At 42.6% G+C, this 19697-nt stretch overlaps 1 protein-coding gene across 2 annotated transcripts in view; it reads left to right on the top strand.

Annotated features, from left to right (window-relative positions):
- The window catches only part of nudt4a (nudix (nucleoside diphosphate linked moiety X)-type motif 4a), a 93260-nt gene that overhangs the window by 38871 nt on the left and 34692 nt on the right, over window positions 1-19697 (top strand). Inside the window, exon 1 of one of the 2 annotated variants that reach the window (XM_060922932.1) lies at window positions 586-612. The exons of the other annotated variant lie outside the window; for it this stretch is intronic. Coding sequence (XP_060778915.1) covers window positions 601-612 — 12 coding nt within the window. The 5' untranslated portion in view covers window positions 586-600. Of the gene's footprint in view, window positions 1-585; window positions 613-19697 lie in introns of those variants that run through there. 2 annotated transcript variants of the gene reach the window in all.

A 19697-nucleotide genomic window follows, 5' to 3' on the forward strand; every position in this document is an offset into this window, starting at 1 on the left:
CATATGTTGCTGTAAACATGGTCCAGTGTTTTATCACGGGTGGGGATGTCCACATTGTTGATAATATTTAGGGAATACAGTCTGTAAATTGCACTGATTAAAGTCACCGGCAATGATAAAAACAGCATTGGGATGAGCCGTCTTCAAACACGATGTCATCGTGGAGTTAGCTCGCAGGGGGATGTAAACAGCAGCCAAAAACACAGCAGTGAATTCCTTTGGGAGATAATAGGATCGGCATTTCAGCAATAACAGCTCCACATCTGGCGAACAGTGCTTATAAACAGTCTGAAAATCTCCACACCAAGAGTTGTTAATAAACACACACACACACACACACACACACACACACACACACACCTCCCCCTTTAGCCTTACCGGAGGCTGCGGTCCGGTCTCCTCGGTGTAGAGTGAGTCTGTAGCTGAATGGCGCATTCTGGGATTTTGTCTGAGAGCCAGGTCTTGGTGAAAATTAGAGCGCAGCACTCTTATTTCCCACTGAGCTGTGATTCTGGCTCTTAATTCATGTAGTTTGTTTACCAGAGACTGCATGTTGCTTCACTTGCATCGTCGTCTCCAGAGCATTGTCCTGGGATCAGCATGCTCACTCAGGTAAATCCTTGACTAAGATCATCAGAAACCCCTTTAAAGACCTGGATCTTAGTTAAACAAGATGGAGAAGTGATCACGGCGCACTGTAACTGTATGGCTGGGTAAGAATTTTGTCATGACCTTCATGCATATGGACTTTGTGAGGAGTAAACAAAGAAACAGCGCTTTGTGACTAAAAAAATGTATCGTAAAATAACGACATATAGCAAGAAAAGTACTTGGAAAACACTAACGACAGCTGAGAGGGAGATACAAACCTTTCACCAAGCGATCACTGCAAACTTGAGCATGCTTCGACTCGGCTCCCTTGATTTCAGTGAGAGGTTCAAAAACCACCTTTCTCGACGTCTTTTTGTGAAATCCTGTGTTCGTTCACCCTTTATTAGTTCACGGGGAACCCTGAAGAAACTTGCATCAGTTTCACAGTTTGATCGATTTGAACAACCTAAAACCGCGCAAGCATAAGTCTTTTTTTTTTTTTTTTTATGCGAGCAATGCACCTTGTCCGTACAAATGCTTTGTCAACTGAGCTTTGGTTGACGACCAGCTAAAGTTTTGAATAACTAATGAGGCGGATGTGACGTCACATGAAACCCAGCAATAAAGGAGATCTTGGTTAGAGAATGAGGATGTACCCGTAGTTACTGGTTTGTGTTTGGTTTGAACTGTTATTTTTCAGCTCGTTTACCAAGACAAGACAGCCTTGCTTTCCAGCGTTCTCTTCTGAAAGCATGCCAGTATGGCAGTTCAACGAAACGCCTTGTTCGAATGACACGAAAGCAGGAGGATGTTTGAAGAGAACACCAGTCCAAGTCAGGTTCACGCACTAATATGCAGCATGTTGCTGCTGTTTTTTTTGGAGCCCGTCAAACTGGTTCTGTAGTTGTAGCTACAGGATACCTTTTATTAACAAAACGAGTCATGTGCTTGGTATGAATCGGAAGCAGGACGGAACACTTTTGTTTGTTTCTCTGGTTGACATAGTGGCCATGTGTCGTGTTCATTCACTTCTTGTTAGCTAGTTGATTTTACAGTGCAGTAGCTAGGGACGCGAGTTCCCCCCGATCGAGTAAAGTTACAGTGAGAGTGGGTTTGTTTTCACTCCGGAAGAGTCTCCTGTACAACATGTCAACTTGCCTCATGTAGTATTGGATGTTACTATTGGAGTGTTTTTATAAGTGTGTATGAATAAATGAGCATGGTATCAGATCGATACCCAATACAAGCATCTCTGTTGCCATAAGTATATAGCAATGAACCTGGTTGGTAACAACAATACGAGGTAACTCTGAATTCAGGCTCGTGAAAAAAGATATGTACCATAACACGTTAATGTTTAATAAATGATTCAGCTTTCTGAAGTGCAAGTTTCAAATCCTTGTGGACATCAAAGCAAAAAAGCATTTGAGAGTGCTGTTTGTTTAAGTTACTCTCATGGTAAAGGAATCCTGAGTATGTCGAAAGGTTGCGAGTATATCCAACTCTTAAGTTCTTCTAAAGTTTGTCATACTGTTTCCAGTCCAGCTGTGTGTCTAGCGCAGATGTTTAGTCACAAATGTCCGACTCCGCTGCATTCCACTGCAGCATTTATCCCCCGGACCTCGTGTCATAAACACTTTCTCCTTTTCAGTCCTTGAGCTGTGATGGTAGAACTTGCTAATGCATGAGCAACAGTAGCCCAAAGATGTATGATAGCACAACTATCTGTTTATGTGAAATTATATGGATTTTTTTTTGTTGTTTAGTTTATTGTTCGAGGCTATTTGACGGACTCTTACACATTGGACATTACACAACTGCACATCGGCTCATGCTATAGATTTCAGAGCTGCTGTCTATATAACAGAGTTGTCAAGTGATTTTGTTGGATATAGAATTTGCCTTGTTTAAGGGTACAGGCATGACAAACTGCCAATAACGTGGTAAAGGAGAAAGGGATCTGGGGCAAGGAGGTCATAGTGGTGTGTGTGTGTGTGTGTGTGTGTATACACACACACAGTGGGTACAGAAAGTATTCAGACCCCTTTAAATTTTTCACTCTTTGATTTTAGCAAATGGCTGCAATGAAACAATTCATTTTATTTCTCATGAATGTACACTCGGCACCCCATCTTGACAGAAATGTAGAAATTTTTGCAAATTTATTAAAAAAGAAAAACTGAAATATCACATGGTCATAAGTATTCAGACCCTTTGTTCAGTATTGAGTAGAAGCACCCTTTTGAGCTAGTACAGCCATGAGTCTTCTTGGGAATGATGCAACAAGTTTTTCACACCTGGATTTGGGGATCCTCTGCCATTCTTCCTTGCAGATCCTCTCCAGTTCCGTCAGGTTGGATGGTGAACGTTGGTGGACAGCCATTTTCAGGTCTCTCCAGAGATGCTCAATTGGGTTTAGGTCAGGGCTCTGGCTGGGCCAGTCAAGAATGGTCACAGAGTTGTTCCGAAGCCACTCCTTTGTTATTTTAGCTGTGTGCTTAGGGTCATTGTCTTGTTGGAAGGTGAACCTTCGGCTCAGTCTGAGGTCCTGAGCACTCTGGAAGAGGTTTTCTTCCAGGATATCTCTGTACTTGGCCGCATTCATCTTTATTTCAATTGCAACCAGTCGTCCTGTCCCTGCAGCTGAAAAACACCCCCATAGCATGATGCTGCCACCACCATGTTTCACTGTTGGGATTGTATTGGGCAGGCGATGAGCAGTGCCTGGTTTTCTCCACACATACTGCTTAGAATTAACGCCAAAAAGTTCAATCTTCGTCTCATCAGACCAGAGAATCTTATTTCTCATAGTCTGGGAGTCCTTCATGTGTTTTTTGGCAAACTCTATGCGGGCTTTCATATGCCTTGCACTGAGGAGAGGCTTCCGTCAGGCCACTCTGCCATAAAGCCCTGACTGGTGGAGGGCTGCAGTGATGGTTGACTTTGTGGAACTTTCTCCCATCTCCCTACTGCATCTCTGGAGCTCAGCCATAGTGATCTTTGGGTTCTTCTTTATCTCTGTCACCAAGGCTGTTCTCCCACGATTGCTCAGTTTGGCTGGACAGCCAGGTCTAGGAAGAGTTCTGGTCGTCCCAAACTTCTTCCATTTAAGGATTATGGAGGCCACTGTGCTCTTAGGAACCTTGAGTGCTGCAGAAATTCTTTTGTAACCTTGGCCAGATCTGTGCCTTGCCACAATTCTGTCTCTGAGCTCCTTGGGCAGTTCCTTCGACCTCACGATTCTCATTTGCACTGACATGCACTGTGAGCTGTAAGATCTTATAGAGACACGTGTGTGCCTTTCCTAATCAAGTCCAATCAGTTTAATTAAACACAGCTGGACTCCAATGAAGGAGTAGAACCATCTCAAGGAGGATCAGAAGAAATGGACAGCATGTGAGTTAAACATGAGTGTCACAGCAAAGGGTCTGAATACTTATGACCATGTGATATTTCAGTTTTTCGTTTTTTAATAAATTTGCAAAAATTTCTACATTTCTGTTTTTTTTCTGTCAAGATGGGGTGCTGAGTGTACATTAATGAGAAATAAAATCAACTTTTTTGATTTTAGCAAATGGCTGCAATGAAACAAAGCGTGAAAAATGTAAAGGGGTCTGAATACTTTCTGTACCCACTGTGTGTGTGTGTGTGTGTGTGTGTGTGTGTGTGTATACACAATGGTCATGTTGGTTTTAATTTGAAATAAAATGATGAAAGAAATAATACAGATAAAACTAAATCTTTGATGTGAATATTCAGAATTTGGCAAAAAATTCTGCAAATTTGTGGAAAAATGGCGGCTTGATCTGGGACATGATAAATGGTTGGCTGCATCGCATTCCATTAAAGGTTGAAGTCCACTGAAAAGTCTACAGTTATCACTAATTGTATTTTAAGTTGTAACTTTTATACACCTAAGGATTGGTGCGCTCACAGAATAATCATAACCGTAATAAAACATCAGGCAAAATATTTGATCACCGTTGTAACTCCATTTTCCGCATATCCAAACCAATACGATCGTGTGTTTTGACCTAAATGGAAAGCCTCAGGGTCGAGGTCACTACCTCACCAAAAGTAGGAACTTAAAATCACTACGCCATATAAAAAATTTAGTTATAAATCTGCGATTTTGTTTTTTAAAACGAAAGCTGAAAGTTAGGTATAGAATATGCTTCTTACAGAATATGTTACGATGGTAGCTGGTCTTGTATGAATTTCTGAGCTATAAAATGAGTTGTGGTCTATTTTTTACCGTAGCGTGTTATTTGTGTGCGGGGAAGGACACACATTAACAATTTGCATGTGTAGAATGGAATTTTCAACTCCAACAGTTAGAAGTTGATCGTGCTTCCATTTGTGGTCTCTCTGTTACGCGGGTGATCTGTTCGGACGTTATCACTGAAAAGGGGAGTTTTGACAGTTTTATTTTGTTTTAGTCTTGCAGTATAAGGCAATAGAATGTTTCTTTTTCATCTTACTTTCATATTTTGTAGTGTTTGTGTATTTTTGGCCAATATTTTGCAACCATGGTCAATTTAGATCGACTTTTGATAGACTCCACGGCCAGTCATTTTGCCCCGCCCCTGCCTCGCGCTCCATCCGGTGCGGTAGTGATGTCCCGCTGCTCGCGCGCCGCAGCAGAGACCCGCGCGACCTTCAGCCGGTACAGTCGCTGTTCTTTTACCACCGCCGTTATTCTCAGCTTTCCGGTGCGTTCTTGATTTTTCCATTGTGTCCTATTTCGCCATATCAAATACCCAAAATGTATCATATTATTCATATTTAAGTGAATAATCAATTCAGTCATCATAACTTGGCATTTTTAACCCAAGCAATCAAAAAGAGGAAATTTATTCAATATTTTCACTCATCTGTGAAGGAGGGGCTTTAATTCTTCATGATGATGTTATTTTATACGTAAATCAATTTTACAAAAGCATTTGAATTGTAATCAAAAAAAATTTTCCACAGTGGAGGCCAGATAAAGCAAGATGCTATCTTTATTCTTATTAAACATGACAAAAGAAACAGAGTGTTCGGTAAATGCAAAAAAAAAAGTAAAATTAGAAAATTTATTTTTTGACCATAATGTCCCAAATGAGAGACCAGTTTCTGAGACGGACATATATAAAAAATTTTATATTTAGGCGCCCCGTGGCCGGCGGGGGCCTTTCTGTGCAGAGTTTGCATGTTCTCCCCGTGTCCGCGTGGGTTTCCTCCAGGTGCTCCGGTTTCCCCCACAGTCCAAAGACATGCAGGTTAGGTTAACTGGTGACTCTAAATTGACCGTAGGTGTGAATGTGAGTGTGAATGGTTGTCTGTGTCTATGTGTCAGCCCTGTGATGACCTGGCGACTTGTCCAGGGTGTACCCCGCCTTTCGCCCGTAGTCAGCTGGGATAGGCTCCAGCTTGCCTGCGACCCTGTAGAGCAGGATAAAGCGGCTACAGATAATGAGATGAGATATCTATACAATATAAAATATACACAGCAAAAATGTAGATATGAGATGTCGCCTCTCTCCCACAGCAAGGCTCAAAGGAGTCTATGTGTGATCAATGTGGCCACATCTGCTTCTCAAAAGCAGGTCTTGTCAGCCACAAACGGAGTCATCGGGAGGTCAGTTACCAATATGGCATCCCCGATGATCATTCATGCACGATCTGCCATAAAATGTGTCGATCAGCCAATGGACTCAGGTGCCATCATCAAAGTCAACATCCGAAAAGTCAAGCTGCTGCAGGAAGGTTGACATGTCAGCAATGTGGAAAGAACTGCAATACTCTTGCAGGTCTCAAAAGCCACGGGAGGTATCATCAGCGACAAGAAAATAATCTTTAAGATGCTCCAAAAGTTTGAGTACAAGAAATGGTCTTACTCGGTTACGAGTTGAATTCTATTCTGTTCTATTATTTTATATTATATTATACAACAAATGAGTCTAGTGTTTTTTCCTTACGAACAGCACCCGGGACACTGAGTAACACATTTTCCAGTATCTTCACTCAAGAGGATATCGATGACATCACTCCCAGTGTTTTCTCGCTGACTAGACACGTGTTGTCAAAATGGGGAACCGGTTCAAAATCAAAATCCTTTCGATTAACTTGCGTATTTTGTTTGTGGATGTGACCTATGTAATAAAAATATTACACAGTGGCACAAAGATATGAAGTCCAGTGTTCTCCACGGGTGCTTTTAAAGTGGTGCACCGCCATGTTGTTATTCTGGCCCACCGCCCTTCCCTTGGCCAAAAAAAAAAATGCATAACTTCGTCAGTATACACCAAATAAATCATGAAGTCTCATCTCATTATCTCTAGCCACTTTATCCTTCTACAGGGTCGCAGGCAAGCTGGAGTCTATCCCAGCTGACTACGGGCGAAAGGCGGGGTACACCCTGGACAAGTCGCCAGGTCATCACAGGGCCGACACATAGACAACCATTCACACTCACATTCACACCTACGGTCAATTTAGAGTCACCAGTTAACCTAACCTGCATGTCTTTGGACTGTGGGGGAAACCGGAGCACCCGGAGGAAACCCACGCCACGCGGACACGGGGAGAACATGCAAACTCCACACAGAAAGGCCCTCGCCGGCCACGGGGCTCGAACCCGGACCTTCTTGCTGTGAAGCGACAGCGCTAACCACTACACCACCGTGCCGCCCTAAATCATGAAGTATTCACTTTATTATAATTTTGTAACTATTTAACATGTAGAAGACCATTAAACGAATGCATACGGGGCTACCTCAAGTGGCCACGCAATTGCAATAGAAAATCATCCGGCTGGCTGCATACAGATTGTGACCCAGAGCTCTGCAGATTGGGGTCTATCTCTGCGTTACACTACACCGCACCACGTTACACTATACTGACACATAGTAATGCTGGAAGCTACAAGCTGCAGCTAGCCAGCAGCTAACTAACTTTGCGGGTGTTTGTAGTGTTGTGCAACGGTTACGCTTACGGTATCTATCATCTTTTCTGACCATACAGTTATAGCGGTCATATAACAGCGCACACACACCAAGTTCATGTCTTTTATTTTACGTGTCTGTGATTGTGTAGGCGAGAGCTGCATTTTCCTGTTGCTTCACTGTTTGTTTACTGCAGAACTTCTGGGTTCCTGGGTCAAAGGACCCGAACTACGGAGGCCGGGGTGGCTTTGTAGTGCCAGTCTCGGGCACGCGCACCAGCTCACACATGGATTGGAGTGGTTTCGCCCATTTAATTATGTGTATTATAAAAAATGTATGCATTTATTGTAATTGGGTATTTTGTTTTATGCATGGAAGTTCATTTATTTTTCTCACACAAAAAAATATAATTAATTCAGGGATGCGCAACAATCGCATCAGTCTCAACTAAAATGTCAAATGAGTCTAATTTATTGTAAAATGATTATAACAATCACTTACCATTTCCTCTCCATTTATTGGCCAGTTTCACTGTCAAAAAATTCCAAAGTCTGTCAGCTTCAGGGGGACTTCATTCAGGGAATCGAACCAGCAACCTTTTGGTCCTAAAGCTACTTCTCTAACCATTTGGTCATGGCTTCCCACCTTCTCATGTTGAAAAATATTTCACTCATTCGCATCACTCCATTGTGAAATATATTCACCACTCAAAGATAAACTTCATATCTTCGTACAGCTGTGTAATATCCTGTATGTATAATATTGGATTTGATTTGGACAAAAAGATATGACTGGTATTAGAAACGGCAAAGATGATTTTGTTTACTGTCGTACTCTTTGCTCACGTCAACTGCTTGCTGCTTCAAACTCGCCTCTCGGTTGTACTCCTGGAAATGATCATCCCACTTAAAATGTGTTGAAGTCTCAGTTCTGCTTGGTCCGAAGGAGTTGATTAATTTTCTATAACGGCAGTTCAGAGAGTAGTGTCTGATAAAAAGGTTTAAAGGAGCTCGTTTTATTACGTTATTTCCTCAGTACCAGCTCAGTTAACTTTAATGCTGTGTGCTGTGGAAACTCACTTTAATTCTTGAACAGGAGCCATGTTATTTAACAAGGGGGGAAAAATGTAGAATTGTTGTTCAGGTGAAACTGTCTGTATAGAATTCTTTCTTATTATACTTTTTGGATGGAAACTGCAACAAATGGCAGTTTTTGGTCGTAAGTGCAAGAGAGAGTCAAACGAAAAATACAGATGAGGGAAAATGGCTCGTTTCACAGATCAGGTCTTGCATGCAGATATGGTTGGCTGGCTTCACACGTCTCAGAGGAAGCACGTGTTAGCCTTCACCCTCCCCAGCTGGTAGATGTCATTTAATAGGCAAGCCCGGACTGGTGTGTGGGAGCTGGTCAGAGACTAAATTATGGAGAAAACTGGGAAGAAAACCCCACTATCAAGTCTACGACCTTAGGCCAAGTTTACATTAGACCGTATCTGTCTCGTTTTCTTCGCGGATGCACTGTCCGTTTTCATGGAAACGCCGGGAAACGGGAATCCGCCAGCGTCCACGTATTCAATCCAGATCGTGTCAGCTCCGGTGCTGTGTAAACATTGAGAATACGCGGATACGCTGTGCTGAGCTCTAGCTGGTGTCCTCATTGGACAACGTCACTGTGACATCCACCTTCCTGATTCGCTGGCGTTGGTCATGTGACGCGACTGCTGAAAAACGGCGCGGACTTCCGCCTTGTATCACCTTTCATTAAAGAGTATAAAAGTATGAAAATACTGCAAATACTGATGCAAATACTGCCCATTGTGTAGTTATGATTGTCTTTAGGCTTGCCATCCTTCCACTTGCAAGTAGTAAGTGATCTGCGCTGGGATCACACACACAGCGGCTCAGTCCCGAATCACAGCTTGTGCACTTCACTCGCGCGCTCTGTGAGCTGCGCAAGGCCGGAGTGCGCACCCTCCAGAGGGCACTCACTGTTCAGGGCGGAGTGATTTGGAGCGCAGGATGCCTGCGGAGCCGAGCGTATCCGTGTATTGGCGTTGCTGTGTGCAGGCGAATCGTGTATTGGCGTTGCTGTGTGCACACTAATCGTTTTAAAAACGTTAATCTGATGATCCACTGATACGGTCTAATGTAAACATGGGCTTCATCACGCGAGGGTGTGAAGAGCACAGTGTGTCCTCCCGAAGGTAAAATGAAGCAATACTAATGACCTATTTCAATGATTCGTCATTAGTGTTTCTGTTCTTCTGCCGACAGCAAATTACTATATTAGATTTATTGTTAACACTTAAAACTATAAGCCATTTGTGGGTGAAAATCAGTCTTGTTAAAGCATATATGCAGAGCCTCACTTGTGAATCACACAGCATGTGATTCAAGTACCTAGGGGTTATTCAAGCTCCACAGGGTACTATTCATCTTTTTAATACATCAGCCTGTGTCACTTTAAAGGAGATACGCAGAATCATAGCTTTACGTTTCGTTTATAAACGCCTTGAGACCTCAAGAATGGCACAGGAATAGTTTTAAGCGTTAACAATAAATCTAATATAGTAATTTTTACAATTAAAGTGATTCATACAGGTAGCGGCCTGAGTGAATGACCTTGATGTCCGTAACGTCACCGCAGGAAGTCTATCGGTCTCATCGCCATTTCCGCTATACTAAAACACAGAGCTGACTGCAACTCCGATCCTCCATTTTGAGCTAATTTATCGCCATGCCACGCAGATGTGTTGCTGGCAGGTGCAGCAACACGACAGAAGGTGGATTTATGTTGCATTCACGGCCCAAGAATGTTCAAACTGCAAAGATTTGGACGCATTTTGCGAGAAGTTCACGGGCACATTGGGCGCCTACGAAGTGGTCTCTCCTCTGCTCTGCACATTTTACTGAGGACTCGTACGAAACCTCTGATCTGTTGAGGAGCGTTGGCTATAAGCCCGTATTGAAAGAGGGTGCAGTATCAACAATTAAAGGAAAAGAAAACTACAAGAAAAAGAATTTTTTTTTTTTTTTTTTTTAAAGGAAAGTTCAGTTGCACCAGTCTTCCCGGAGTCAGCCGAGGGTTGTTTCTAAAACCCGGGATGGAACGGGATGTGACATATCGCTTGGGCAGTGACCTCCCCGCGATTGTTGCTAAAACCGGTGAAGTTCCGTCCCAGGTTTTAGTAATTGCCTGAGCCGAGCAGTAATGGCGGAGTACTCAGTAATGGAGAAAACAGAGAATGAGTGGAGCAGCCATCTGATTTCTCCGCTGGATATTGCTGCCATCTCGCCCTTACATGGAAGAAGCGAATGAACGGAGAACTGAACGAACAACTGAAAGTCAAATTGTTTCAAAACAATCGGCCTTCAAGAAGCGAGAACACAGACGGGTAAGCTCCGACTCTCATTTGGATACAAAACAACAAAAATGACTCGTTTAGCTGCATTTAGATTAATACATGTAACTTGTATTGTGTGTTTAAGTTACCAGTATAAGATTATTTAATTTGCTTCAGAATGAGATTGTCTCAGTTCATCTGATTATTTAATTAGCCTTTTACGTTTTATCAGCGAAAATGCATGCATGTACATGTATGCTGCATAAGTTATAACACCTATCCTGTTTTAATGAGCATCAACACACAATCAATTAAGTCAAATCAGTCTTAGTTGAGCAAGTCTGTAACGGGATTTCTTACTTTCACCATAAATTTTTATTTCTATGACTTTGGTCTATAGCTGTAAAAGGCCTCGGCCTTAAAACCGGTTACCGCTGTGACATCACGCGCTCAGGGCTGGCTGGCTCAGCGGGGCAGCTCGAATACCAACTTTGCGGTCGATTTTAACTCTCAAAAATTTTTTTTTTTTTATTCCCATTTATGCAGCATACAAGAGGTCAAAGATGGAGATACTATCCACTCAGAAATGTATTTAAAAATAAAGGTTCTGCGTATCTGCTTTAAACATGTTCTATGTAATATGTTGCTGGCAAGTTTTGAGTAAGATATGTGCAGCTATGAGCCGTGCCATGTATTTATCTCATACATGTAGTTATTTATTTAGTAATTACCAATTTAATTGTTCCTTCTCACTATAAGAGGGCATTTGGATTTTTTTTTTAATTAACTAAATTTTGAGGCATACAGTACTGTGCAAAAGTCTTAGGCACATGTAAAGAAATGCTGCAGACCAAAAATGGCTTAATGAAATGAAATGTTTCAGCATTAAAAACAGCAGTCAGCCATAATAAATGAAACAAAGTCAATATTTGGTGTGAGATGACCCTTTGCTTTATAAAAAAAAAATAGTAGTCTCAGGTACAATGGGTGCAGTTTTATAAGGAAATGAAAAATATTCCACGTGACCTTGTAACATTTGCGCATTAAACCGGACATAAATGCACTGGCATGAGTGGCCTGTGTCCTACACATTCCCAGTATGTTGGATATAAAAAACAAACCAGTTGAGGCTTTAAGCTAGCCAAGGACATGAACGGTTTTTATTAACTTACCTGCTGCTAAATTGTTTTTACATTCTATGATTTTTTTTTTTCTCATCCCTCTTATTGCTCTACAAGTTGGTCCCAGGTAGGGGTGACTATCTTACAACCTTTAGCCACGCTCTACAAACGGCTATAAAAGTTCTTGATAAAAACCAAGAAATTGCCATCATTGTGCCATCATAACAAAACACAACTTATTAACCTTTGAGAGTTTTATCTGTTTTGCTGATATGTGCTTGATGTATAAACTTATCCATGATCTTGCACCGCCACTTCTCAAGCAATACATATCACTTTGCAGAGATAAATTCAAGGTCTCTAGTGCCGCTTTTCCACTACCAACGCGGCTGAGTCGGGCTGAGCCGTGCCGTGCTGAGTCGAGCTGAGCGGGGCTGTTGGAGTTGCATTTCGACTACAACCGCGCTGAACCGTGCTGGCTGGAAGTGGGTGGACACATTGGGTGGAGTTAGCGAAAGTGGGTGGACGTCACATGATGTCGTTAGGCGGCGCAAACAGTGACATCACTGACCTTTTAAGCAGTAGTCTCACGACCCGGATAGTAAACAATAAACATGGAGGACATGGAGTCGTTAGTGTTGCTGGTCTTGGTGCTGTGGCTTGTTGTCACCGACAACGCCAACAGATACTGGCAAGAGCGTATAGATGAGGCGAGGCGCATAAGGCTTCAGAAATCCTCGTAATTCTTCTTCTTCCGGGTTTACGGTGTTTACAGATCCCAGCGTGCTCGCGGGGCGGGTGTGGGCATGTGAGAACACTCCTCACCAATCGGTGCACAGGGGAGTGTCTCCTCACGCCCCTAGCCCCACTCGGCTCGGTTTGGCTCGCTTCAGCCCCACTCCAAAACGCTGTGTTGCGAGTTTTGGGTGCTGAGTAAGGCTGAAGCGAGCTGAGTCGTGCTGCTCTGAGGTAGTCGAAACGCGAGCCGTGTCGGGCTGAAGTGAGCTGAAAAAGGGGAGTGGAAAAGGGCCATAGGTCTTCAGTGAGAGGTGATTGTTATGGGAGTTTCAGGAAGACTTCATTTGGCCGATCAGCTTTCTCTATCAGTGCAGGAGAAAATGGAACTAAATTCCAGCTCATATTAGAGACTGTACAAGTTTCAGCCAATTAAAAAAAATCCTTGAAGATATGGCTGAAGGCTTATCAAAGATGTGATCGCTCATTTATTATTTTGTGATGTGTGCCGCCTTATGTGTTGTCATTTGTGTATTGATGGTAGTGTCCTGTGTAGGTGTGTTGTCCTTGTGCCATTGTTACATGTTGTGATGTGTTGTCCTAGTATGATGTTGCTGTTTTTAGTCGTAATGGCAATAGTAGTGTACAGTATGTGTTGTCCATATTGTTTTATTGTATGTTTGTTTTAAGCCCCCTGCCCAGGGACCACAGATGAAAATTAGCTGTATAGCTAACTCTGGTATGGGACTTGTTCTGTACATGGCCCCTGTTAAATAAACTAAACTATATGAGCCTAACCATAGTTGAGTTATGTGTGTGTGTAGTAAAGGCTCTGATCCTGAAATTGTCCATCATTTAGAGATTGAACATCTGTAGCAGAACTTGCACATGAGTTACACGTGCAGGGATGGAGTTTGCTTAAAATGGAGCTGGATTCTGACCTTGGACCCAAGTGCATTTTTCTTGCATATCATCTGCTCAAGCGAGGAGCTGTATGAAATCCAGCACTGTTGGACAACAGATTGATGTACCATCAATATATCACTCTGAAATCCATGTTTTGGGCTGTAAATATCTCATCTCATTGTCTCTAGCCGCTTTATCCTGTTCTACAGGGTCGCAGGCAAGCTGGAGCCTATCCCAGCTGACTACGGGCGAGAGGCGGGGTACACCCTGGACAAGTCGCCAGGTCATCACAGGGCTGACACATAGACACAGACAACCATTCACACTCACATTCACACCTACGGTCAATTTAGAGTCACCAGTTAACCTAACCTGCATGTCTTTGGACTGTGGGGGAAACCGGAGCACCCGGAGGAAACCCACGTGGACATGGGGAGAACATGCAAACTCCACACAGAAAGGCCCTCGCCAGCCACGGGGCTCAAACCCGGACCTTCTTGCTGTGAGGTGACAGCGCTAACCACTACACCACCGTGCCGCCCGGCTGTAAATATACTCAAACTATGGAATGCCGTTTGAGGCCAACAGTAAATACATACAGTACTGTGCAAAAGTCTTAGGAACATATAAAGAAATGCTGGAGACCAAAAATGGTTTAAAAATAATGAAATGAAATGTTTTAACATATAAAACAGCAGTAAGACATAATAAATGAAACTGAGTCAATATTTGATGTGAGACGACCCTTTGCTTTAAAAAAAAAAAAAAACCAAAAAATAGTAGTCTCTGGTACAATGTGCAGTTTTTTTTTTTTTTTTTAAGATTTTTTTTTGGGCTTTTTTTCACCTTTATTGGATAGGACAGTGTAGAGACAGGACAGGAAATGAACGGGAGAGAGAGACGGGGAGGGATCGGGAAATGACCTCGGGTCGGAATCGAACCCGGGTCCCCGGATTTATGGTATGGCGCCTTAACCACCTGAGCCATGACACCCCCACAATGTGCAGTTTTATAAGGAAATGAGCTGTAGGCTTTACGCAGAACCAGCCACAGTTCTTCTGGGCACTTTGACGGTCACACTCGTGTCTTAATTTTGCACCAAAACCCATCAGCCTTCATTATGTTTTCTTTTTTTAATCTGAAAAGTGGTCTCTTATGTAATATTCTGCTCAGGTACAGTGTCATGAAGTTCGAGTTCTCCTTTCCAGAACACAATGGCGTAGTCTTAATTCCAGTTATGGTGGTGTTTATTGTGCTCGTTTACCAAGTGCAACAGTGAATAAGTAGGGAAATTTTTTTTTTTTACAAATGTGCACACCCAAAAAAAAAAAAAAACAAAGGCCATAAAAGAGGAAAAAAAACTGTTTACACACCAGTACTGCTTTTACTGGCAAAGGCTCTCTAGAGATGTTACCGCCTGTGTTACTCTCCAGCAACTACTCTAACTTGGAGGCAGCTTCCCTTTTACAGGCCCTAGGTTCCTCCTATAACTCTGAAAACCACCATAATCCATAAAAATTTAACCCAGGCATGCCTAATTCTAACAATTTTTTTAAAAATGGAGAAAAACATAATTCAGGTCCTAATATCACTCTCTGACAAATAAAGCTGGTAAGAAATCAGCAAAAAAAAAAACCTATAAAACTGTACTGACGTCACTTAAGATCGCCCTGCCATTGAGGCTTTTTAAACACGACGATGATGTTTAAATGAATGCGGCATGGATGGCAGATGAATTGCGGAGCGAAGTGGTGAGTAAAACACACAGCTGATTTTATGGCAAGTAAAGTGGTTATTTTGGAAGGCAAGTGTGCACCCTTGGTGACCTAAAATGACTAATTGACCAATAAAATTAGCTTTGTGTTTTACTCACCACTCCACAATACAGACTTTATTTTTATTTTTTTTGTGCTGGGAAATGAACGTTTGGAACTCTGAAATGTTTTTGTACTGACTCGATAATGTAGAAATCAGAAAATAGAAATCTATAACAAAGTTTGTATGGAAAAAAAACTAGGGTGCTTAAAGGAACAGTCCACCGTACTTCCATAATGAAATATGCTCTTATCTGAATTGAGACGAGCTGCTCCGTACCTCTCCGAGCTTTGCGCGACCTCCCAGTCAGTCAGACGCAGTCAGACGCGCTGTCACTCCTGTTAGCAATGTAGCTAGGCTCAGCATGGCCAATGGTATTTTTTGGGGCTGTAGTTAGATGCGACCAAACTCTTCCACGTTTTTCCTGTTTACATAGGTTTATATGACCAGTGATATGAAAGAAGTTCAGTTACACAAATTGAAACGTAGCGATTTTCTATGCTATGGAAAGTCCGCACTATAATGACAGGCGTACTAACACCTTCGGCAGCGCGCTTCGGCAGCGCATTGATATCTGAGCTCCGTAACAATGCGCTGCCGAAGCGCGCAGAAGGTGTTAGTACGCCTGTCATTATCGTGCGCACTTTCCATAGCATAGAAAATCGCTACGTTTCAATTTGTGTAACTGAACTTCTTTCATATCACTGGTCATATAAACCTATGTAAACAGGAAAAACGTGGAAGAGTTTGGTCGCATCTAACTACAGCCCCAAAAAATACCATTGGCCATACTGAGCCTAGCTACATTGCTAACAGGAGTGACAGCGCGTCTGACTGACTGGGAGGTCGCGCAAAGCTCGGAGACGTACGGATTAGAGCTGTGCAATATATCGTATTTTTATCGCGATATCGATATTGGTGTCAAACGATATCAAAATTCATAATATCGATATGAAACGATTTTTTGTCGTTTGTCGAAAGGGACGTGCACAATATTTCTACAATGGCAATAAAACAACAATAACATTGACGTGACAGTAAGGTAAAACGAACCCTTCTGTCCCCTAAGGCACACCGTAGCCTTGCATACGTCATCCATTCTACTCCCGCGATATCTCCGCAACAGTAAAAAATCAGTTCTTCTGTTTTCATACGTGTCGGGTGATTTGATATATTGATTTGTTAATATGTTGTTTGATTTGCTTGCTAATAGTTATAATAATACAATTAACATATTTACGTCATATTTTTGGATGTGGGACTGGGTAATGTAAAAATGGCATCTACGGAAGAAAACAAGCACAACAATATTAGCACATATCCAGCTTGCTAGCTGTGTTAGATGTGTTAAACCGTGTGGATTTAAGTGGAATAACTGCGAGTCGTCCTGTGGTCAAGGCAGCGTTTTAAGGTAAGGCAATTTGGTTATTAATGTTGCCCGCCGCGGCATGTTTACTTGGGTTCATTTGATTTTGACTTGTGCATCTGCAGCTAGCATCATGCTTTGAAGTAGGTTCTGCTAAGGACGGGTTTATTGCGCGATGTAGACGGACTCAGATGTAATTACATTGTTTTTAAAATTCCGTGCGCTTAAAACGGTGTCCCCCTGCTAATCATGTAGCCCTAATCATGTGTTGCTTTTACTTTTCGAGTGAAATATCTCTGCAAATGGTATTTCAATGCTGACATGCCAAAAAGATAGCAGAGTCCTCATTTGGAAGATGAATGAAGAGAAGCCTGATGCTTGAAAATAGATCGCTTAATCCACAACGCATATCTGTATTTGAGACATAACCTGCAACTAGTGGGGATGTTTTGGAATGACTGTGCATAGGGTGTTTTTGGCCACAGAACACTAACCCACAGTAGTAGGAGGACTACTGGGTTCGTGGATTTTGTCTGTTGACTGAGCGACACATGGTGTTTGCCTTGTGCCATTTCACGTAGCATCTAGCCGCAGTGCCACCTACACTTTCAGGGAATGTTTACATGCCGCTGAGCTATTTTCATGTATGTTAATTCTTAAGGACTTGTCTCTATATTGTGCGTGTTCACACACGGACTGGCCATCGGGAGTAGCGGGAGTTTTCCCGGTGGTTCAGCGTGGGCCAGCGGAGAAAAAAAAAAAAAAACAGTTGCGCGCTGGCCTTTAATATGATAAGCAATGTTAACAGTTTCTTAAAGAACTGTTAACATTGCTTATCATATTAAAGGCCAGCGCGCAACTTTTTTTTTTTTTTTTCTCCGCCGGCCCACAAACTCCCGCTACTCCCAATGGCCAGTCCGTGTGTGTGTGTGCGTGTTTAATGTTGGTGTCTTAACAACACACAAGCTTACGTTGTAGTGTGTGTGTGTGTGTGTGAGAGAGAGATTTTATCCTTGGCTGGCTACGAGCCAGTGTGGACGTTACGCAGTAATCACTGGTAATACCAGCGCTAGCTCCATCCTCTGTGATCGGAAATGTTGAGTGAGGAGAACGTGAGCCTTGTGCAGGCTATAGGACCTATGCAAAGTACGCGCTTGCACAGTAAATAGTTTAAGTAAAAGGCGTTTCAGGGTACAACGGGAAGGGTTGACAGGTAGCCTATGAGGCCTGTACTATAAAAATGTGGCCCGGTGCCTCAGGTGTTGATGATCAGGGCTTTAAAAAAAGGTGTATAAATATCGTTTTAAAAATCGCGATATCGATATTTACTGAAAAAATCGTGATATTGATTTTTTCCAATATCGAGCAGCCCTAGTACGGATCAGCTCGTCTCAATTCAGATAAGAGCATATTTCATTATGGAAGTACGGTGGACTGTTCCTTTAAGACTTTTGCACAGTACTGTAGTTTGTCCTCTTTTTCTTCTGTAGAATCAAGTGACGGTGTCACACGATGAAGAGCTGTCACATTTATTTTTGTCAGAAAGCTGGATTTGGGACTCAGGCATGCATCCTGATCTGTGATTCTCCAATAGAATGTCATGTAGTGTGCACTTTGCATGTCTAAGTGTACTATAAGTGAACAAGATGGCTGCTAAGGCCGCATGGTTTGTCATCAGCTTCTTTACTAGCTAGCAATAATTCAAGCAGTCATACAGGTTAAATAATTTAAGTATTAATTGGAAATCATGTTCTTTTACAAGTTTTGTCCAGTTCTTCTATCTTATTAAATCTGCTGCATTCATTTTACCTCAGAAGTGGGAAATCAGAGCTTGAAATGACCGTTTTTAACCTTTGTCCATTTGAACTACAAAATGGGTAGGAAGACATGGATGTTCATCCATGTTTATCCTGTGATGAGTGCTATATATTTTTATTCTATCCACATTCACTGGATATGAGCAACCGCACGCTCTGATTGGCTACTCTACTACTAGGATATCAGCTCATATACCGCGAGTAGAGAAAAACAAAAAGGCGGAGCATGTTGCTGAACCAACCGAGGATGAAATAAAAACTCTACACAAAAACAAAACCCCAACAAATACAACTAGATAGAACTCGACGCCAACGGCGTCGATGGGGATGCCTCCTCCTGGTAGGCTAGACGCCGTATTAAGTTGTGATTTGGGGATGAACATTTGACCTCACAGTAGTCTTGACCTGGTGAAATTACTTGTAGTAGCCTTGGAGATAGTGTTCACAAGGTTCTTGGACAGACATTTGACCTCACAGTGACCTTGACCTTAGACCTTTTGATCTCAAAATCTAATCAGTTCATGTTTGTCCCCAAATGCACAAATGGTGAAAGTTTGGTGAACTTCCTTTCATTAGCCTTTGAGATCGCGTTCACAAGGTTTCGGGACAGACGGACGCATGGACAGACGGACAACCCGAAAACATAATGCCTCCTGCACCTCACGGTGGCGGAGGCATAAAAACAAGCAGCAAAATATGGAATGAAAGTATTTGATGGTGGTAATCCCCCCCCCCCAAGATTTATTGCGTTTTTCACAAATAACTACTGTCATTTCACTGGTTTGTTTCCATCCATCCATTATCTGTAGCCGCTTATCCTGTACAGGGTCGCAGGCAAGCTGGAGCCTATCCCAGCTGACTACGGGTGAGAGGCGGGGTACACCCTGGACAAGTCGCCAGATCATTGCAGGGCTGACAGAGACAAACTCACATTCGCACCTCCATTCAATTTAGAGCCACCAATTAGCCTAACCTGCATGTCTTTGGACTGTGGAGGAAACCGGAGCACCCAGAGGAAACCCACGCGGACACGGGGAGAACATGCAAACTCCACACAGAAAGGCCCTCGCCAGCCGC

The sequence above is a fragment of the Neoarius graeffei genome, chromosome 6 (assembly GCF_027579695.1).
Source record: "Neoarius graeffei isolate fNeoGra1 chromosome 6, fNeoGra1.pri, whole genome shotgun sequence".
NCBI classification, from domain to species: Eukaryota; Metazoa; Chordata; class Actinopteri; order Siluriformes; family Ariidae; genus Neoarius; species Neoarius graeffei.